The 22,425-nt window shown below is 52.8% G+C and overlaps 1 protein-coding gene across 1 annotated transcript; it reads left to right on the forward strand.

Annotated features, from left to right (window-relative positions):
- The first annotated feature begins 55 nt into the window (after nucleotides 1-55).
- SF3A1 (splicing factor 3a subunit 1) lies at nucleotides 56-17,721 on the forward strand. The gene is made up of 16 exons (XM_036353780.1): nucleotides 56-195; nucleotides 2,344-2,465; nucleotides 6,781-6,988; nucleotides 8,114-8,371; nucleotides 9,316-9,390; nucleotides 10,400-10,550; nucleotides 10,874-11,067; nucleotides 11,906-12,023; nucleotides 12,299-12,484; nucleotides 13,123-13,244; nucleotides 13,346-13,591; nucleotides 14,120-14,327; nucleotides 14,822-14,976; nucleotides 16,202-16,303; nucleotides 16,398-16,469; nucleotides 17,222-17,721. Exons 1-16 carry the CDS (start codon nucleotides 133-135, stop codon nucleotides 17,321-17,323), a joined length of 2,382 nt encoding a protein of 793 aa, XP_036209673.1. The 5' UTR covers nucleotides 56-132; the 3' UTR covers nucleotides 17,324-17,721.
- Nucleotides 17,722-22,425: the final 4,704 nt, after the last annotated feature.

The following is a 22,425-nucleotide window of genomic DNA, read 5'->3' on the forward strand; positions in this document are numbered from 1 at the left end:
GCCTCCCGGGTGACGGCTCGCTCGGCTGCCGCCATCTTGCGGACTTGTGGTAGCGCCGCTGCGGGGGAACCGCTCTGAGGCCGCACCGCTCACCCACACCGAGGCGGCCTGGCAGCCCTGAGCGTCGCAGTTATGCCGGCGGGACCCGTGCAGGCGGTGCCTCCGCCGCCTCCCGTGGCCACCGAGCCCAAACAGGTATCGCGCCCCCCTCTCCGGGACCGGCAGCCCGGGCCTAGGCCTAGGCGCGCCTCACTTTTGCTGGAAGTAGCGGCCGCTTAGGAGGCCGTGGAGGGACTACAAGTCCCAGGAGGCAGCGCGCTAGACCCATGGTTCTCAAAGTGAGGTCCGCGGACCGGCAGCTTCAGCGTCCGCTGGGAGTTTATTAGAAATGCGAGACTCTGTAAAGCACAGCATAGGGAATATAGTCAGTGATATTGTAATAACTATGTATGGTGCCAGGTGGAAATATGGGGCGGGGGCACTTTGTAAAATATATGAGTATCTAGCCGCTATGTAGCCGCTATGCTATACACCCGAAACTAATACAAAATAATATTGAATGCAGACTGTAATTGAAACACTAAATTAAAAAAATTAAAATGTGTGTAAACAAAAAAAGAAAGAAATACACCCCAGCTCCTCTAATAGAAATCTGCATTTTTAACAAGATCCCAAAGGTGACTCATTGAAGTTTGGGAAAAACACCGATCCCGTGCATCTGCTGTGGCAATTGGGCCCACCGGCCCCCAGTAATTTGCCCAGTAATTTCTAATTTCCCAGCCTGCAGGGTCACAGCTTTGAATGTTAATTCTCCTGCATCCACTCAGTACTCAGTCCAAGGCAGACACGGAGCCTGGGTCCCACGTTACTGGGATGGGTGAGGCACAGCAGCTGCCTTGGAGAGCCAGCTTGTAAGCTAGTAAGGAGCCAGGTACCCGTGAATATTCCACAAGTGTGTATTGCTCAAAGGGCCAGTTAAGCGCGCTAGACCTCAGTTTTTCTCATCTGTGAAATGGGGATAATCAAGTTACCTACCTCATAGGGCTCTCGTAAGGGTGATACAAGTTAATGTATGTAAAGTGCTTAGAAAAGTGTATGGCACCTCCTCTGTCGTCACTGAATTTGGAGGCTGAGGGAGGAGGAGGAGGAGGAGGAGGACCACGTTTCTGGCCTGGTTGACCAGGTGCCTGTCTGGCCATTCACGAGGAAAGCGGTCAGAGATGACAGAAGTGCCCCGGAATCAATCGATCTGAAGCTCTGGCTCGCAGAGTGATCGGGGCATCCATGTGGGTGGGATTGTTCAGGCTGGAGGTGGCTGTGGGTGCCTGAGGACGGAGTGAAGACGGAAGAGAACCGAGAACAGGAGTTTGGGGGTGCCCAACATGATAGAGCAGGAGGTGAAACAGAAACCTGGAAGGTTTCTTGGGGGGCACGGTGAGCAAGAAGGGAAGACGGGTGAGAATGGGGCCTGGGAGTTGGGCGGAGAGCTTTGTGAAGGAGTGGGCATTGGTCAGATGGCCAGACGGCCGCTGCACTTGGCCATAGGCAGCTGGCAAAAACACTTGAAATGGATGGGGACCAAGTGGGGGTGAGGAAGTGGGAACTAAGGCTGAGAGAACTCAGGATGTTTAGCGGAGGAAGAGGGTTGGGGGAGAAGGCAGGAGGAGGAAGGAACATGAGGGCAGGGGAGAGACTTTATTTTTCTGAGATGAGACTTGACCCTTCGTTTACTAAGAAAGACCAGCGAGGAAAGACTCGGAACTGACGGGGAGTTAATGCTGAATGTCCAGTGCAGTTTCACAGCACATTTGAGCGTTGACTGGTCGTTAAGACTGTGGAGTGGATGCAGAGAGAAAAGGCTGTAAGGCAGAAGGAGCTGCCCCGAAGGAGTTCCCTTTTTCTTTATTCAGCAAACAGTCACTAAATACTAAGTATCCCATGCCAGGCACATCGCTTGCTCTGGAACATGGACCCATGCTCTGGATTCTGGAACGTGGCTTCTCAGTATGTGGTCTGAGACCTGCATGTGAGTCACCTGGGCACCTAGTAGAAATGCAGACCCCTGGTGTCATGGACACAGTCTAGCTCAGCAGTCGCCAACCGGTGGTCCGCGAGATCCGAAAGGTTGGCGACCGCTGGTCTAGCTGGTGGAGCCAGAAAAGCTGCAGCTGCTTTAACTGATTCCCCAGGAGGGTCCCTCACAAACACAGTGCAGGTAAAGGACCCCTCTTCTGGAGCAGAGGGTTCTGACCCGAAGGAAGTCCGAGGGAGAGCCTGGTGCTCAGGTATGTCCAGCCCCAAACCAGGAACTTCAAGACTTTCTTTTCTTTTCTTTTCTCACAGCCCACAGAAGAGGATGCGTCTTCAAAGGAGGACTCCACCCCTTCCAAGCCCGTGGTGGGGATCATTTACCCGCCTCCAGAGGTCAGGAATATCGTGGACAAGACTGCCAGCTTCGTGGCCAGGTAACCTAGCTCTTCTGCTCCTGTGGCTTACACGTGGATTTTTAGTGCCAACAGCTCTTGAGTCCACACAGGTTCACACTAGGTTTTAGAGAGGTGTTGTCAGGCGGGGCTCCACTGACATTAATGGTCAATGCACCTTTGAAAGCACAAGTCATCTGAGCAGTTAGTTCACCTGCCAGGCACACAGGCCACAGGCTTGATCCACATAGAGAGGCGCTCTCAGTGTGGGCCCATTGGCTCATCTAAAAGCACAGCGTGGCGGTGAGGTGGGCAGTGGTCAGGACTGGCCTCTGACACAGCGTGGCGGTGAGGTGGGCAGTGGTCAGGACTGGCCTCTGACACAGCGTGGCGGTGAGGTGGGCAGTGGTCAGGACTGGCCTCTGACACAGCGTGGCGGTGAGGTGGGCAGTGGTCAGGACTGGCCTCTGACACAGCGTGGCGGTGAGGTGGGCAGTGGTCAGGACTGGCCTCTGACACAGCGTGGCGGTGAGGTGGGCAGTGGTCAGGACTGGCCTCTGACACAGCGTGGCGGTGAGGTGGGCAGTGGTCAGGACTGGCCTCTGACACAGCGTGGCGGTGAGGTGGGCAGTGGTCAGGACTGGCCTCTGACACAGCGTGGCGGTGAGGTGGGCAGTGGTCAGGACTGGCCTCTGACACAGCGTGGCAGTGGCGGAGTGTGAATCACACAAGCCCCAGAGTCACCAGGAACCCGTGTTTCCACAGCAGGCCTGAGGACATGTCTGGAAAGCCGCTTTGTCACCCATAGTAAGTGTGTCTCTGTCTAAGCCACTGGCCTGAGGAAGACAAAAAGGGGTTGATCATTCTCGTTGTGCAAGGACCTCAGAGCCTCCGATGACCCATCTGCGGAAGGGAAGGGAATGAGACGCCCCTCAGGGTTGTCGTGAGGCAGGCATGAGAGAGTGAGTTAGGGGGACGGCACCGTTTGGGGGCCTCATGCAGGTGTCAGCTGTCTTCTCAGGTGGCGTGGAAGGCAGTCCGAGTTCCTCGAGTCCCTCCCCATCATACACACACACACACACACACACACACGTCCTCCGATGGAATCCTCTTGATGGCCACGTGACCCCAGAGGTCAACACGTCCCCTAATTTAGGGTCTTTAAAGTATTCCTTCAGCAGCCAGCAGGCCCCGTCCAGCCTACAGATCTTTTGTTTGTCTTTGCAATTTTTTTTGTACCCAAATTACTTAAAAATGAAGAGATGGCACAATAAATCTGGACAGCTCCTTGCTTGGAAGCTCAGCTGGTCCTGAGCAGACTGCTGCCCTCAGTCATACAATGTCTACTTCATAGATGTATTCCTTCCCCACCCTGCTAGGGAAATGAAACGGGAGGGAGTCAGGGTGGCCGGTGCCAGGCAGCTTGGTCTCATCACATTTCAGAGGCTTTGATGGACCTGGGTATTGGGTTAAAGCTTTCTGTGCTTGATTGAACATCATCAGCCCCTGTCAGGTTTAGGACAGCAGGCGGTGTATCTGTAATAATGTTTATAATGTCTCCGAGCAACATGCCTGCTTCCCCTTCTCCCCTCATATTTTAAACACAAATGGGAAAGGGGTGTTGGAGGAAGAATCCACACAACCTCGCTACCAGATCGTTTCTGCCAGCCGCTTTCACTTTTTCCCGTTTCCTTCTGGCCCCCGGTCCTTTTTTAGATCCTTGTAATAGCAGCAGAGGTACCTTCACATCCTGCTTCCCCTCGTGCTTGTTAGAAGCGTTTCCCACGTTGCTTCGTGGTCTGGGGCTGCGTGGGCCGCTTGGGAGGCGCTGCGCCGAGTGGAGCAGTGGGCCTTCCTTGACTGGCCGTCTCTAGCTTTTCCTTCGAAGTTGTTTGCAACATTTCAGTTTGGCAAGTGAAGCTGCGGGGAAGTCTCCGAGCATTTCCTTTCCTGTGTAGATTGTTTCTTTAGAAGGAAATAGTGTGGCCGAAGGAGGATTTTAAAGATTTCTTAAACACTTGCCAAGTAGCTTTCCAGTAATTTTGTGTCAGCCTCTTCTGCCACAGAAGTCAGAGTGTGTCCAAGTTCCCTTAAAAATAATAAATCTACACACCCACATCTCTAGCCCTGTTGTTGGCTAGATGTTGCCTTGTAGGCATTTCTAAAGCCTCTGCACATGCTTTTGTTGACATTACAATGAAGGGACGACTAGCAGTTCAGTCTGGAATACAGCAAACATGCAGGACCCTTCGTTTCACACGTACTGATTGACGGAGCAGAGCATACCGTAAACATCACTAACCAATATGGTTTTCCAAAAGAAGTTGTGTTGTTTTTTGTAGGTTAGGTCTCCCCTTCTCTGCATTTTCCTTTCAAGGAACTGAAGTGGAAATTACCATTAAAAGTCCCACCAGCTGGGTTGAGTCAGAATCCTGTCTTCTTCTGTTGAAATCTATTTCTTTTGGGAGAGAATACAATTTTAACATTAAACTAATCTAAAGCAACAGAAGAGCTGAGAATAAACATGGCTGCCTTTTCACTGTTTTAATCGTCAATTGTTCCCAGATGTGGCGAGGTTATGGCTTCAGAGGCCGCGATAGAGGAGACAATCGGAGCCCCCTGTCCAGCCGCCCCTTACCTGCCCCGGCGTCCGCTGGGGGGGGGGTGGCCTCGTTGTGGCAGCGTCTGCACTCACTCCCCTCCTCGTGTGTAGTGTGCCTTGTGTGAGGAGTGGGACAGAAGCTGCTTCCTCACGCGTGAGGTTCTGGTTGTACTAGTTCACTGTCAGATTAGACCTCAGGGTGTCAGTCACATACGGAGTGTGACCAGAGCTTGTGGAGGAGCTGGCCTGGGTGTTGCCCCCACCCTGGCACAGATGGTTATGGTGCCTCATCGGGAGCACAGCATCGCCCGCTCCCTGTCTGCCCCCCTATCTTCAACCAACAGGACCAGGGTGTGAAAGTCTGAAGTGGGGCAGCCAGGCTGTGTTGGGGGCATCTGAGAGCCGGGCTCTGCTGGAGGAGCGATGGAGGAAGTCCCGTCGTCTCCTAATACCCCGTCATCTCTACTGTTAATGGAACAGCTCTTCTAACTTTTACAGAAGCGACAGCACTCGCATTTGCAGGCCACTCTATGCTTCAAGAAGGCTGGCATCTCCTTAATACATTTGATCTTACTAGTTCGAGGTAGAGAAGGTGGCGTGAGCGACTTTTCATGGGAAATTGAGTCAGAGAAGTGTGGTAGCTTGTTGCATCAGTAGTGAACCCAAAACTTGAACATGTCCATATCTCGTGTCTTTAAGGTTAGTGCACTTTCTGACTGACACAGTGTTATATACAGGGTGGGGCAAAAGCAGGTTTACAGTTGTGAGTATGCAAAACTGTTTATTTTTGTATTATTTAGTAATTATTATATTATCTTCCATATGAGCCATTGTAAACCTACTTTTGCCCCACCATGTATGTATGACACCTTGAAATATTACTGTTGGGACTCTAAAAAATCAGCGTTCCCTAGACATTCTGAGAGAGTCGTTTTCATTATTTTGAGGTTTTTAAAGGCAGGCAAATTGGGGTCATGAGGTGTAGGTAGGAAACTGGCCCAGATACAGAGAGATGGGAGGCCTCCTGCGGTCTCACTGCTTCCCTGCATCTGAATGTGCCTCACCCAGCAGCACAGGTTCGCGCCCTCGGAGTGTTTCCTGACGGCCTCACCCAGTAGTGAGTGAGGTGATTTTAGGCGGTGCTTGGACAGGGCATAAGTCTCATTGTCCACATTTGTGTGGCTGTTTTAATCCTTCTCGTTACCCAAAGGACAAAGTCTCAGCTTGGTGCTAGGATAACTTGAACACCTTTGCAGCATCTGTAATCCACTTTTTAACTAAGAAAACTGGCCTCTGGCCCAGCAAACTTGGAGCTAAACTTTAATAGTCTAATACTTTGTTTTCCTTGTTTAATTTTAAGCCTGCCTTTTATTAGTGAAGTCATATTGATTTTTATGTGAAGTAGTAATATATGCCTTCCCTTGTAAGTACATTTTTTTTAAGTAAATAAATCTTACTTAAAAAACAAACAAAACAGAAGGCAATAGTCCAGATGGGTTTTGGAAATGGCGAGACTGGCAGAGGAGCTGCAGGAGTGATGAGCTGGAGGGCCTGTGGTAGAGGAAGCCTGCGGCAGGCCTAAGGAGGCAGATGGCCCTGGTGCTGATGTCAGGGGTCTTGAAGAAGACCTCTGCGGTGCTGAGAGACGGACCAGTTGGAGTGATGGCTGAGGCAAGAGGGTGGCTTGAATGGGCCGTGTTCTGGGTCTCGGCAGTGGCAATGGTTGTGGTATTAATTCTTTTTCCCTCCTTCTAGAAATGGACCTGAATTTGAAGCTAGGATCCGACAGAACGAGATCAACAATCCCAAGTTCAACTTTCTGAACCCCAACGACCCTTACCATGCTTACTACCGCCACAAGGTCAGCGAGTTCAAGGAGGGGAAGGCTCAGGAGCCCTCAGCCGCCATCCCCAAGGTCATGCAGCAGCAGCAGCAAGCCACCCAGCAGCAGCTGCCCCAGAAGGTTGGAGCCAACCCCTCCCCTCACTTCCCCAGGCCTGAGAGGGAGGCCAGGATCGGGAGGGAGAGGAGAGTAATGAACTCTGCTATCCAAACCGCACAGCCACCCAGGGAGAGCCCCCCCCCCCCCCTTCCTCCTCCAGAGGCAGACACAGGCTGAGAGAGCAAAGTCCTGCTGACAGCTGGCATTCTTTAGCACTGCTCGTCAAGCTCTGTGCTCAGTGCTTCAGGGGTCTTGTCTTATTGGCACCCCCGGGGGCTGCATGAGGAGGCCAGCGAGGTGATCATTTTACAATTGAGAGATCTGAGGCTCGGGGAAGTGTGATTTACCCACGACCACAGAGTCGGGACTGAAAAGTGCGTGCTTTCAGCCTCTTCGCTTTGCCTTGTCCAAGGCTTTGGGGCCCTTTCTTACGCCATCATTCTATCTCACTTTCCGAGGCGGCCCTCCCCCACCCCCAATCTGGCCTGCCCAATTACCCCTCAGCACTAGGCCCAGAACTAGGGGTGATTATGGTTGTCAGTGTGGACAGGAAGGGCTGGCACATTTTGTTTTCTTTGTAGGCCTAGACTGGTCCCTTTTCCTTCTCTGCTCCTTTGCTCTGGCAAAGGTGGTGCCTCGTTTTACAGTGGGAGGGAAAGGCTGGCGTAGGCTCTGAGGCCTTGCGTTGCAGTTTACTACCCTTCGGGCCTCAGGCTACTTATCTCAGTTCCTCCCTCTACAAAGAGGATTCACGGTACCCGTTCTCTCCACCTCATGGTTCCGGTGGAGACCAGATGAGGTAACAAATGTGGAAATCCTTCCTCCAGTGGGGTCCTCTGCACACACAGAGGGCCTCCTGCATCCTCTCTTGCCCTGGGTTGGGATTTATGAGCCCTGCTCCTATCAGGTCTCCTGCTCCCCAGTTTTAATCTTTGATTTCAGGGCAGCAGCAGAGATAAAGAGGGGCATGGATCTCACTGGAAGCCTTTCGGGTTGTTGAGGCCACCGTTGGCCAAGAAATTGCTCTTGTAGTTAGGACTCTCTCACCAGGTGCCAGTGGTGTCCACATCATGAACAGAGGCATGGAACCCCCTCTGGAGCCAGTCCACTCCTGTGCCTCTTGCTCACACGTCTTCCGCATCTTAGGTCCAAGCCCAGGTGATCCAGGAGACCATCGTGCCCAAAGAGCCCCCTCCTGAGTTCGAGTTCATCGCAGACCCCCCCTCCATCTCAGCCTTTGACCTGGATGTGGTGAAGCTGACAGCTCAGTTTGTGGCCAGGAATGGGCGCCAGTTTCTGACCCAGCTGATGCAGAAAGAGCAGCGCAACTACCAGTTTGACTTCCTCCGCCCACAGCACAGCCTCTTCAACTACTTCACGAAGCTGGTGGAACAGTACACCAAGGTGCCTGGTCAGGGTGCAGGCGGGGTGCTGGGCCCAGAAAGCATGCTGTCCACTCACTGTCTACAAGGACAGTATTCCTCTGTGGGGCCCCTGGGTGGACATTAACACTTTATTTCCGTGTGAAATCTTGGTTTATATTCGGGTTTCCCTCTTAAATGCAACATTGACTGCTGTTTCTAAAGAAAATTGAAAAGCATGATTGATAACTGCATTAGGTGAGTGCCTGCTGTGTGACAAGGCCACGTGCTGTTAGCTGCTTTTTAAAAAAATATATATATTTTTATTGATTTCAGAGAAGGGAGAGGGAGAGAGAGATAGAAACATCAATGGTGAGAGAGAATCACTGATCGGCTCCTGCACGCCCCCCACTGGGGATGGAGCCTGCAACCCAGGCATGTGCCCTGACTGGAAATCGAACTGTGATCTCCTGGTTCATAGGTCAACGCTCAACCACTGAGCCATGCATGCCGGGCATGCTAGCTGCTTTTTAGTACATTTACATTTTTAGGCGCCTCGCATAGGGCCTGAGAAAGCAGCAAGCCCGTAGTAATTGTCTCCTATTACCTAATTTAACTCTCATAAGAACCCATGAGCTAAAAGTGTTTTCTCCCCTTTTTTAAAAGCAGGAACAGGCTCAAAGAGCTGAAGTCACTCATGGTCTGTCAGCTAATAAGTAGCTACATACTGACCGTGTGCCGGGTGACCTGCCATGGTTTTGCATACTTGCCTGCTTATTCTTACAGCAGCTTTTTAAGTTGATAATGCCAACTTAAGTGGTGTCGCCATTTTGTAGAAGGAAACGAAGCTACAGAAGTTAAATAACTTCTGGGATTGGGACCCAGACTCCCATGCTCTCCCTCCGCACCTCTCCACAGCCAGGGAAGGGCCCCCCTGTCCCGGGTTGTGCTGCGCTGACCGTGGCTTTAATAACTTCTGTGTTTCAGATCTTGATTCCGCCCAAAGGCTTATTTACAAAGCTCAAGAAAGAGGCCGAGAACCCCCGAGAAGTTTTGGACCAGGTAAACTCATTTTTTATGACCAGTTACTGATGTGGGAGTTAGATTGTTGGGTTGTGTTTCACGTTTGTGAATAATCTCCGAGGCAGTGCCTTGTTATGTTCTGGGCACAGGAGTGGTGGAGAGGGGCCTTCTGCTGCAAAGGCCAAGGAACCTGGATTCTGTGCCCCAACTCTCTGCTCTGCTCTCAGCGTCACTAGGCCTCCCTCTTTCCTACCCTCAGAGAAGCCAACTCCTGAGCAGGTGCCTGTTGTAGCCCAGGTTTTCAGGGTTGAGGACAGAAGGCATGTCTTCAAGACTGCCTTTTGTGGCCCAGGTCTTGTTATATTTAGAGCAGTAGCTTAATAATTTTGTAGACGAATATGTTGTTCTGTGGGTAGCAATGGTCATTTCTAGAATCATTTGATATGATTATGTACTGTAGTGCTTTGTGCCTACACGGTTCAAGACACCTTCATGTAAGTATCTTCAAGACTTCATGTCATCAAGCACCTGAATAGGTTCAAGTTCTTCCTTCCGGGAGTCATCAGAATGACATGGATCGAGGAGACTTCTGACATTTGCCATCTCCTGCTGCTGTAAACATTTGTTCAATTTTTAGAGAAGTGTTGTACATATTTCAACAAATATGGCTGTTTTGGATGGTCGTATGATGTTTTGTTTCACAGGCTCTGAGGCCGTTTCTCTTGTGGGCACTTGGTTGTCATGCAGACTTCCTCTGAACACAGCTCCTCGCTCACTCGAGCAAAAAACTCCGAGATTAGGACAAATGGCTGGCCTTGGGGCCTCGGCAGAAGGTTTCTGTGGCTTTTAGGGTTGTCATCCTGTCCGAACTCTGGGCCTGGCTGAAACTAGACACAGATGCCATAGTTTGCTCCACAACGTCCCCCTTTGTAGCGGGGCAGCCTCCTCCCTGTTCTGCAGGAGGTGCTGGCTTGTACAGGCCCTGGGTGACACCTCCATCGGAGCAGACCCTGTCCGCTCAGCTCCTTGCTGTGTCCTGGCTCTTCAGGTGTGTTACCGCGTGGAGTGGGCCAAGTTCCAGGAGCGTGAGAGGAAGAAGGAGGAGGAGGAGAAGGAGAAGGAGCGGGTGGCCTACGCGCAGATTGACTGGCATGACTTTGTGGTGGTGGAAACGGTGGACTTCCAGCCCAACGAGCAAGGTAGGTCTGCGAGGAGGGAGGCCTGCGGCCCGATGGGAAGCCAGGAGTTGAGAGCCACCCCGGGAGAGCTCGTGCGGGTGTCCCAGAGGACAGCAGACTTCCTCGGAGGCTGTGTCAGTGTCTTTCCCCTCTGCTCCTGGAGGACTTCAGTTCTCCCACACTGTCCCAGCCCAACCTAGTCCGACGAATACTCACGGTGTCAGACTCCGGGGGGCTCTGGAGATGGGAGAGCAGTCAGCCCCAGCCCTCGGGGAGCTCAGGCGTGCAGAGAGGGTAGATGGGCCTTTGTAGGCTTCCCTTTGACTCCGTCTCCCCTCCCCCAGGGAACTTCCCTCCCCCTACGACCCCGGAGGAGCTGGGGGCGCGGATCCTCATTCAGGAGCGCTATGAGAAGTTTGGGGAGAGTGAGGAGGTGGAGATGGAGGTTGAGTCTGATGAAGAGGACGAGAAGCAGGAGAAGACGGAGGAGCCTCCTTCCCAGCTGGACCAGGACACCCAAGTGCAAGACATGGACGAGGTGTGTCCCTGGGCCTGGACAGGCGTGAGATGACCTTGTCCCTGGAGCCCAAGGAGAGGGGGGTGCTCTCCACCAGAGTCTGAGATCCAGCCCCTTGTGAACCTCGAAGGGAGGCGTGGGTCCTGAATAAGGCAGCTGCCCGAACCCAGCAGCACAGAGCCCCTTTCCAGCTCGGGCAACAAAGGTTCATTCACAAGCAAGGATCTGAACGCTGTGCCAGCCTGTTCTGCCACCTTCCCCCTCTGCCCCAGGCCCGTTCCTCACCACCCAGGCCAGCTCTCAGCCAGGGAACCCTCTACACCTCAGCTTCGGCCCAAATGATCAGCAGATCCCGAGCTTTTCTAAGTGCGGCCTGTGCTTCCTTTCGGCCACCTCCACCCTCTTGGAGCCAGGCCTTCCGGGCAGGCATCGAGGCTCCAGGCCAAGCCGTTCTCCTTCCCTCAGAAAGAATCTGCGTGCAGCCTGAGAAGAAAGGCCCCTGTGTCTGTGGGAATGGACGTCCTCTCTCCCTCCCAGCATTGCTCTGAGCAGCAACCCTCGAGCGCTGACTTGCTCCCCGCCCCCTCCCTGGCATGTTAAGTGCCCTTGGCCTCCTGGGACCGCCCGGTGCCAGCTGCTGGAAATGCCTGGGCAGAGTGCTAGCACCACGGCCCCCAGCACTCCCATTCATGCTGCGAGGAAGCAGCTTGGCTGGCTGCCGGCTGGCCTCGCTGCCCGGGAGGCTTAGCACATGGACACTGGCTGCAGGCCTAGGCACCTTGCCGCCCTGGGAGCCTCAGGGTTCTGCTGTAGAGAGGCGGCTTCTCGGCCCCTCTTGAAATCCCGCTTTGCTTTTCAGGGTTCAGATGATGAAGAAGAAGGGCAGAAAGTGCCCCCACCCCCAGAGACCCCCATGCCGCCGCCTCTGCCCCCGACGCCAGACCAGGTCATTGTCAGGAAGGACTACGACCCCAAAGGTACAACCTGCTTTCCCGCCCCATATGTGCCTCAGACCTGCCCGTTTCTAGAATGGCTCGAGGTAGCTTGTTAAAGGCTTCGGTAGCCCCTCCCTCCCAGGCCTCACCGTGGGTCACAGGGAGTAGCCATCTCTGGCGCCCTGACAGCTCACCCAGCGCCAGGTACCGTGTGGCACTGACTGGTGTGTCACGGAGGAGTGATGCACGAGTGAAACCACGCCCTCTTCACCCAGGCTGCCGCCGGGGCTCTCACTCAGGCATCTCTTCCCTTCTAGCTTCCAAGCCCCTGCCTCCAGCCCCTGCCCCAGATGAGTACCTCGTGTCCCCCATCACGGGGGAGAAGATCCCTGCCAGCAAAATGCAGGAACACATGCGCATTGGGCTGCTCGACCCCCGCTGGCTGGAGCAGCGAGATCGCTCCATCCGCGAGAAGCAGAGCGACGACGAGGTGTACGCTCCAGGTGAGGTGGGGGTGCCCCCACCCAGTCCACACCCCTTCTCTGACTCAGCCCTGACTCGCTTTGACCCATGGGAATCTCTAAACTACAGTTAACTTGCCTTAAGCAAACATAGAAAGCAGCAGTTGAGCTCCACAAAAGCTTTCAAGGTTATGTACAGCCTGTGGTCCTACAAAAGGACCCCCCATTTTGCAGAATGACTATTGATAGGACGCCTCCAAAGACAGGCACCTGACAGGGATGGCATGAGCCCATTGACATCCCAGAGCCAGGTCTGACTAGCTGGGAGGGGTGCCCATTCTGCGGCTTAGAATGAGACTCGACACGGCACTCCTGTGACTGTTGTGTGAGAAGCAGCAACAGGGGGGAGACCAAGCTTTCAGCCTTAACTCTGCTACTTGTGACTCACGTGACCCTGTCCTCTCAGTTGCCTTTCATCCGTCAAGGAGTTGGACGAACTCCGGTTTATAGGCTTCTTTAGAGCTGATGGGGCAGCCTTCCCTCGGCTCAGAGGACAGGCATGCTGGGTTGGACTCAGTCAGCCTTGTCCCACGGGCCCAGCCTCCACCTGCACCAGGAGAGCTGCTGCCTTGTCAGAGGGCACGTGGTTTAGAGTCGCTTTCTGTCCCGTCTCTCTCCAGGTCTGGATATCGAGAGCAGCTTGAAACAGCTGGCCGAGCGACGTACCGACATCTTCGGTGTAGAGGAGACAGCCATTGGTAAGAAGATCGGTGAGGAGGAGATCCAGAAGCCGGAGGAAAAGGTGCAGTTTGGATTATCCTAGAGCCTTCCCTGCCCTCAGGCTCCCCCGTGGGGCTCTGTTCTCGGTGTCCTGACAAGCTGTGGTGTCGCTTTCCCTTGCAGGTGACCTGGGATGGCCACTCAGGCAGCATGGCTCGAACCCAGCAGGCTGCGCAGGCCAATATCACCCTCCAGGAGCAGATCGAGGCCATCCACAAGGCGAAGGGCCTGGTGCCCGAAGATGATACCAAAGAGAAAATCGGGCCCAGCAAGCCCAATGAAATCCCCCAGCAGCCACCACCTCCATCCTCAGCCACCAATATACCCAGCTCAGCCCCGCCCATCACCTCCGTGCCCCGGCCACCGGCAGTAAGCCAGCAGCCACCTTGTCACTGGTCTTGTAGAGTGTGGTTCTTGGGGTTGGATGCTATTGGCTGAGAAGGGCAACTGCCTGAGTGCAGGGCCTGAGTGCTGAGTGGGTCAGATACAGAGAACCCTTTAATTGGGAGTCAGAACCTCTAGCCTGACCTCCTCTCTGTGTGGGAGGATCGAGCAGGGAGGGAGGCAAGTGGCAGATGCAAAGCAGGCTGGGGGCAGAGAGGGGCTGCAGGGCTTAATGGGCCTTTGAGGAGCGCTGGCTCATCTCCAGGAGCTCAGTCAAGGTCAGCCTCTTTGGCTCTCAGTGTCTGCCATGAGTGGCTGGTTGAGTCCAAGTGGAAAGAGTGCTGCCCCTGGGCCCCTCTCAGCGAAGTTCCCGTCAGAGCTTCGGGTGAGGCTGCAGTTTCTCAGCCCCGAGGGGCTGAGTCGGAGCCCCCTCCTTAAAGTCTGCAGGTGACCAGTTGCCAGCTGTGAGCCCGCCTTGGCTTTCTGTGACCTTGGGGCCCCTTCTCCCCACAGATGCCGCCTCCTGTCCGCACCACAGTTGTGTCCGCAGTGCCCGTCATGCCCCGGCCCCCGATGGCTTCAGTGGTCCGACTGCCCCCAGGCTCGGTGATCGCTCCCATGCCGCCTATTATCCACGCGCCCAGGATCAACGTGGTGCCAATGCCTCCCTCAGCCCCTCCGATCATGGCACCCCGCCCACCTCCTATGATTGTGCCAACAGGTCAGTGTCTCATGGTGCTTTCCAGGCCGTTTGGTCAGGACTGCAGGCCAAGCACTGTGAGCAGAGCAGTGGCTGGTGGTGGTGCTAGCTGGTCCAGCCCAGGGTCTAGCCCAGAAGAAAGCCATGGCTTCCCCGTGTGAGTTCCCTGAGCCAGGAGCTGGGAACCACGGCTCTTGGGGGAGATGGTGATGTGACAGAGCTGGGGTTTGTGCAGCCTAGGCAGGCGCAAAGGCCTGACAGTGATTACTGCTGGCAGGCATCCCCTCCATCCATCAGTCCTGCCTCTTTTCCAGTGCCCGGCTACCCAATCTGGGCAGCATCCCCGGTCCCCATGCCAGGAAACCTGCTGGCTGCCAGACTCGGCAAGGAGTGGCCCTTCACACCTCTCGCTGGGAGAAACAGGAAACCTTTGCAATCTCCCCTCTAAGTTCTCACCAGCCCTGATTCCTGGGCTTTCCCCCCCCTCATACAGCTGCTTATTCCTGTCCTTCCAGCCTTTGTGCCCGCTCCACCTGTGGCCCCTGTCCCAGCTCCAGCCCCAATGCCCCCTGTCCACCCTCCGCCTCCCATGGAGGATGAACCTGCCTCCAAGAAACTGAAGACAGAGGATAGCCTCATGCCCGAGGAGGAGTTCCTTCGCAGAAACAAGGTATGTGATCCCGGAGCGCTGCCCGTGGCCCCGAGCGTCTAGCTGGGAGTCCAGTCCCGCCCCATCACACACTGCCTGGCCCACCCCATTCTGCTCCCGTGGTTTTGGCTTCCAGAGCCTGGGTCAGCCAGTGTGGCCCCTGAGGGCTTCTGAGCACGTGCTTGACGTGGGTCAGCAGCTGGAGGAGCAGACAGCATTGGTTCCCTGGTGTGAACTATCGTAGAGGCCGGGAGGAGACCAGGCTGCAACAGGCAGCAGGACTTGAGTGTGGAAGGGACCCTCAACCCCAGAGCAGCGATTTTCAACCTTTTTCATCTCCTGGCACACACACACACAATTACTAACATTCCACTGCACACCAAAAATGTGTATTTTTTGCCAACCCGACCAAAAACATAGGTATAATTTTGATTCATTCACAACAGACAGCTGTTGTTATTTTCTTACTAGACAATCTAAGGGAAAAGATGTTAGATATTGCATGTTTTAAAAATTCTAGCAGCACACCAGTTGAAAATTGCTGCCCTATAGGAAATCCTGGGTGCAGGTCTTACTTTGTGGCCTTCTCCAGTTTCAACCCTTAGGAGGTCTGCCTGTTGTGGGCAACCTGTTGGGGTGCTAGCAATAAGGGGAGGTGGGGATATTGGCACTTCAGTCCCTAGGAAAGTTGTTAGGCTCCATGAGGAGGCAGGAACAGTCCCAGCCCCATCCCCCCAGTGCATTTGACAAATCTTTTTTTCTTTCATTTTTTCCCAATAGTGTTTCCCATCTCTTGAGGGCCCAAGTGCCAGGGTAAAGCGACCTACTGTACGCGCATTTGTCCAGTTAGTGCTCCCAGCAGTACCGTGCAGTGGTTGTGATTAGCTGCCTAATAAACATGGCATTGAAGTTCAGAGAGACCTACTTACTAGTTAGCGGGGAGGCTGAGTTGGAAACCCAGGTCTTCTGATTTCACAGTTCATATTCTTACCCCCCATGGTAATTCTTGGGATTTGCAGAGCATTTTCATGTCACTTCTTCAGCTCCAGACTCACCAGGAGGCAGGGTAGAGATCATTTTCAAGAAGAGAAACCAAATCTTGTGCCATGTCCCCAGTGGCATCAGGGACCGTGTCCAGGAGCCCAGATGGAGAGGTGACACCGTCTAGACTGGCCCAGGAATAGGAGAGCATAGTTCCTGATCGACTCAGGGGTCCCAGGAATAATGGCCACCTTCTGTTTTGCAGGGTCCAGTGTCCATCAAGGTCCAAGTGCCCAACATGCAGGATAAGACAGAATGGAAACTGAATGGACAGGTGCTGGTCTTCACCCTCCCACTTACTGACCAGGTATGAGTTGCTGCCGGGGAACCAAGGGGTCAAGGGGCAGTTTCCTTCAGCTGACCTTAGCAAAGGGGTAAATGTCCTCTCCTTGGTCCCCCAGGTCTCTGTTATCAAGGTGAAAATTCACGAAGCCACGGGCATGCCTGCAGGGAAACAGAAGCTGCAGTATGAGGTGAGTCAGGTGTCTGGTCCTAGCCCTTGGGTCGTCCCAGAAGCTAAGTCCCCTGTGGAACCAAAGGAGCGGGGAGATGCCTGGATGTGGCCACCTGAGTTCATCCAAGGAGTAATGATGCTGCTGGGAGAGAGCGCGGGGGCAGGTTAGCCTGACAGGTGAGGCTGCAGTGGGTCACAGTACAATCTTGTGTGGGATCTAAAAGCCCTCTGCCTCAATGACAAGGGTGGACACCTGGGGACAGTTTCTCGGGGTGCTCTAGTGGGTTTCTGGTCCAGGGGTGGAGCCACCCAGTCCGTGTGGTTCCAGGTAGCCTGGCTTTGTGCGCGGACAGAGGTGACAGTCCCGCTAGGCCTGTGCCCACCAGGTCTCACAAGGCTGCTATTTGTCCCACTTTGGACTTTGACAAATCTCCACTCTGGGCCTCAGTTTCCTGCTCTGCATATGTGGCTGTTGGACTAGTTGATCTCTAAAGGTGTTGTGGTTTAAAATTCCGTGGGGTTGGTCAGGGCCAGCTTCTTGGAGAGTTGACAAAAGGGAAGAACATGACTTGGTAGGAAGGAAGGAAGGAAAAGCAAAGCATTCTGGGAGGAACCAGAGACCTGCCCTGTGCCTGCATCCCCCCTTGCCCCCGGCCTTCCTTCAGGCTCCTGTGTTCACTCGGTTCAGATCGTGAGCAGACATTGGGAGTGAGGCTGCGTTGTATGCTCAGGGCCAGATTGCCCATGCTAAGCACACTGTCTGTTTTCCAGGGCATCTTCATCAAGGATTCCAACTCACTGGCTTACTACAACATGGCCAATGGCGCTGTCATCCACCTGGCCCTCAAGGAGAGAGGCGGGAGAAAGAAGTAGAGGAGGAAACCTGTCAGGTCCGTCATTGCTGTTCCGCCTCTCTGGTCCCTCACCCCCTGCCCCAGGTCCCGGAGACCCTGCCTTGTACGTGTTTCCCTCAGTTTGGAAATTTAAATTGTCCTGCGTTTCCTCCCCTCCCCCTTCCCACACTGGTGAGAGGGCTGCCTACCCCGCTCTCCTCCCCAGTGTCTCTGGAATTCCTTTGTGTTCGAGTCTTGATTTGAAGGGATTCGTTTCTTCTGGCAGCCCATTAGGAAATGTGAACCCAGGAATGTTCTGGGGATAGTGTCATCGTGCCGATTGGTGCTTGGCTGATAGAATATGCTTGTTATCGTCATTAATCATTTTGTGTTTTGCCACAGGCTGTCTAATAAACCTCTTGGACCCTTCTTGTGAAATCAGTGTCATAAGACTGGTCTCTTGGCCACCTGCACCCTGTCCAGACTCAAGGCGGGGACGGGGGGGACACGAGGGGGGAGCATGGCACGGTGCCTTATGGCTGTTCTGCTCTGAGGAATGCTGGGCTTTTAACTAACTTATTGACACCATCAAGTCTTTCATGACTCATGGAAAGATATATTTTTATTATCCTTTTAAAGCATTCAGACTCTCTAAAGGCATAGCCCTGTGTGTTTAAGAGACTAATACAGGTGTCTTCACAGAAGCACAAGGACAGGTGAGATGCAGTTTCTGGGTCAGGGGACAGTGTGAGACACATGCAGATGAGACGAGGGTAGCGGTTCCCCGCAGGCAGGCCTGGAATCACCCATCACCTCATTGGCTCCTGGCCTTGGGCCGGTGGCTTATGCTGAGTGAGCACAGGGACATGAGGTTTTTTTAAAAAATGTATTGTGCTGAGGCCATGAACTCTTCCAAGGACTATAAAGTTTAACCAGTTCACCCCCTATTGTCCTAAACACTTCATCAATGTTAACTCATGGAATACTGAGGTGAGTATTCCTGTTTGTTTTTTTAAACAGCACTTACCTATTAATTCACAGTCTGTAAGTCACAAGTCCAAGTGTGACTGGGTTCTCTGCTTTGGGTCTCACAAGGCTGAGATCAAGATATTGGCTGGGCTGCGTTCCTCTGGAGGCTCGGTGGAAGGATCTGCTCCAAGCTCCTTAGCTCCTTCTTCCTGGAGGAATCCAGTTCCTGTGGTTGTAGGATGAAGTCCCTGTCTCCTTGCTATCTGTCAGCTGGGGGCGGGGGGGTGGCGGGGGGGGGGGCTCTCAGCTCTGAGGCCACCTGCATTTCTTGGGACTTGGCCCTCTCCATCTTCAGAGTCAACAATGGCACGTTGAATCCTTCTCACGTTCCGAATCTCTGACCACTGAGTATTCCTGTTTTTACCCTTAAGTAAACTGAGGCACAGAGGGTAAGTCGTATACCCACAGTCACACAGTAAAGAGACGAAAAGAAAATGTGTGCAAAATACTTGTCACAGTCCTTGCTCCCGAGTAAGGGCCAGATGCAGGCTGTTACTTTTGGAATTGAGCGATCACAGGGAGGGAGGTGAGCCTGTTGGTAACTGTTTCCTGGTTTTAAATATAAAGCTGATTTCATTCTGAACGTCGCATGCGTGTTTTCCCCAAGAGTTCCCAAAGCCTTTTCTTTGCAGTCCCTCTGTTTGATCCTCCTAGCTGCCCCATGAGGTCATCGCTAGGCCTCAGATGTTATTCTCTGTGGGATGTTCTTCCTCACCCTTTTTGACATTTGCCTCCTGCCTGGTTGGTGGAAGTTTTCTCCAGGAGCCAAGGCTAAAATTTGGCTTTCTGAAGTGAGCTCTGTACACCATCTGACTCTCACTCCAAGAGGGAAGGATCTGGAGACCTGGGGAGTCCCACACTCCAGGCTCTCCTTTCTTCCTGCGATTGGCTCTTGCGATGGACACGCCTCCACTGACTGGCAAGCCCCCCGGGATGAGGCTGGAATGCTGCTGGGAGGAATGCGAGTGAATGGGACCTTTGAGTGGCCCTCTGGGGCCCACACCCAGCTTCCCAGAGCTTCTGAATGGGCATCTGTCCTGGCTCAGCCGCAGAAGCCCATTGACCACAAGGCAGCCTGTGACCCTCAGAGGCCCAGGCCCAGCGTGTGGCCCAGCACTGCAGTTCTTGTTCAGGGCCTGCAGCATGGAGGCAGCTCCTTGCTTGCATAGCTTTTCTCGTCTCCATCTTCTGAGGATTCTCTGCCTCACTGTTTGGATGAGGTAAGTCCGCGGTCAAGCAGCCAGTGAGGGCTCTGGAAGGCCAAAGCAGCTCTTCCATTCCTGGTGACCACACTGCCCTCACGGCTTCACCGGGCGGGACTGTGAGTTGGGGACTGTGAGATGTTCCTGGTGTGGCACTGCTAGGAAAACTAGGCACAACTTGATGCTTTCAGAGTCACCATGATTTTAAAGAGTTGCTTCAGGAGGAGTAGCCGTTCAGGAATTTCGCTTTCAGTTGCAGTAGCTGTTCAAAATGAGCACTTCTATAGCCCAGAGGAGGCCACTAATGATTAGACCCACTTCACTTTTTGAATGACAGCATTGCATTAGAGAATATACATAAAGGTTTTATTAGGTTATGTTAGGACATATACTTGAATGGAAATCTGTGGTGTAGTATAATTATAACAATCCTATGTAATATTTCATTTATCCCTATAATTCAAAAATCAAAAGAAGTACAACATAGCTTATGTTTAAGAGTATACACACTGGTATATAAGATTTTTTGTTGCTAATGCTTACCTGAGGATATTTTCCATTGATTTTTAGAGAGAGTGGAAGGGAGGGGGAGAGACACATCAATTGGTTGCCTCCCGCACGCACCCTGACCAGGGCCAGGGATCGAGCCTTCAACCCACATATGTGCCCTTGATTGGAATCGAACCGGGACTCTTCAGTCCGAGGGCCAACGCTCTATCCACTGTTTAGAAAAGAAAAAGAATGCTACTGCCCTGGCCGGAGTTGCTCAGTGGTTAGTGTTGGCCCTTGCACCAAATGGTCAGGTTGTAGGTTCGATTCCAGGTCAAGGGCATGCACCTGGGTTGTAGGTTTGACCCCTGGCCCCAGTTGGGGCATGTGCGGGAGGCAACCAATCAGTGTGTCTCTCTCACATCAGTGTTTCTCTCTTCCCCCTCCCTCCCTCTCTTCCACTGTAAAATCAGTGGGGAAAAATATCTCCGGGTGAGGATTAACAACAAAAAAAGGATAGATGTTTCTCAAGTAAAGGCTGCCTAATTTTCTTACATAAGACCACCCAGGATTCACCATTGAGCAGAAGCTATCAGAAGAGTCATTCATTGTGTGGATGCGTGGAAAAGAGATGTGAGCCCAGAGCTGCTGCCATGAGGGGCTCTAACTTGAGGGTGAAGCAACCATGGGAAGAACGAAAAGGAGAAAAAAGAAAAAAGGCTGATAGCCCTGGTGGCAACCTCTGAATCAGACTGCTCCTGAAGCTTCCTCCCCTTTGAATTTTCTAAAGACCCATTCAAATGCACCCATTATGGCACCCACTAAAATGCAGGACCAGAATTATGGAGTCAAAGGGCTGCAGATACTTTGCCAGCCTTGGGGCTTCATATCTGCTCCAGGTGTATGGCTCCTCTCCCTTTCTTGGGATCGGCTCACATCCCGATGTGAGGCCCACTATGCCCCTCCTGGGAGCTGGGGCTGAGAGCCCACCACTCTGTCTGGAGCCACTGGAGAGGAGGATCCTCCCAGACTGAGAATTTAAGACCAAAATAGCCTGTGCCCACTCCCATGTCTGCTATTGCCCTGTTTATGGAAAACCAGAAGCCTATGGAATGTGAAGACTGTACAGCAAAGTCTTCAAGAATGTCTGGGCCACACGGCATCAAGGAAATGACTGGTGAGATCACCGAAGTCATAAGACCGCCTCTTGGGGCTCGCTTCGGGCCCCTGAGCCAGCCAGCCTGTTCCAGGCCCTGCTGCTCAGGTCTGCCTCTTTCGGTCCCTTCCCGGTTCTGGGCCTGTCTCCCTTATAGCTCTATAGATTGTCAGATGACAACATGGTACTGGACTTAAGTGAGGAGCTAGCATTATGGCTCCAAGTGCTGACAATCCCTGGGGTCAGAAGTAGGCTGCTGGGAGCTAAGTCTGTGTTGATACAATGGACTCATGCCTCCCAATATAAGCAGTTGGTAAGAGCTAGGTTCAAATCCTGACTCTGCCACAGCTAGTTCTCGGACCCTAGGCTGATGACGTCACTTCCCTGCACCTGTCTTCTTAACTGTAAAAGGGGACTAATAGTATCTACCTTGTTGCTAAAAGATTGTAAGAGACTAGAGGCCCAGTGCACGAAATCTGTGCACAGGTAGGGTCCCTAGCGGCTGCTGGCTGTGGCTGGAGCCTTCCTCTGTTCCGCGCCGCCCCCTGGTGGTCAGCGCATGTCATAGCGAGTGATCGAACTCCCAGTTGGTTGAACTCCTGAGGGGATACTTTGCATATTAGGCTTTTATATATATAGATAGATGGATGGTTGAACAATTTGGAAAACAGCTTGCCAGTTCCTCAAAAAGTTTAAACAGAGTTACTAGGGGCCCAGAAATTCCCACTCCTGGATATTTAGCCAAGAGAAACAAAAATATTTTCCCACAATAGTTTGTACCTCAATGTTCATAGCAGCATTATTCAAAATAGCCCCCAAAGTAAAAACAACCAGAATGACAAAGGGCACATATAGTCCCATTTATATGAAATATCCAGGAAAAGGCAAATCTATGGAGACAGTAAACAGATTCGTGGTTGCCAGGGGCCAGGGGAGGAAGGCTGGGGAGTGACTGCTAGTGGATAGGAATTTCTTTTGGAGTGAGGAAAATGTTTTAAAATTAGATGATGGTGATGGTTGCACAACTCTATAGGCTTAAAACCACTGAATTATACACTTTAACGGGTAATTTTTACAGAATGTTGGTTATATCTGAAAGATGTGTGTGTGTGGGAAGATTGTAAGAGAAAGTCGGCAGTGCATGGCTCAATAAACATCGGTTATTCCTTTTTTAATTTAATTTTTTATTGTAGACACCGTTACGATGTCCCTCTGGTTATTATCCTTGTTTGTCTGTTGGTTAATCCTCACCAGATATTTTTCCAT

This window comes from Myotis myotis, unplaced genomic scaffold (assembly GCF_014108235.1).
Source record: "Myotis myotis isolate mMyoMyo1 unplaced genomic scaffold, mMyoMyo1.p scaffold_m19_p_20, whole genome shotgun sequence".
NCBI classification, from domain to species: Eukaryota; Metazoa; Chordata; class Mammalia; order Chiroptera; family Vespertilionidae; genus Myotis; species Myotis myotis.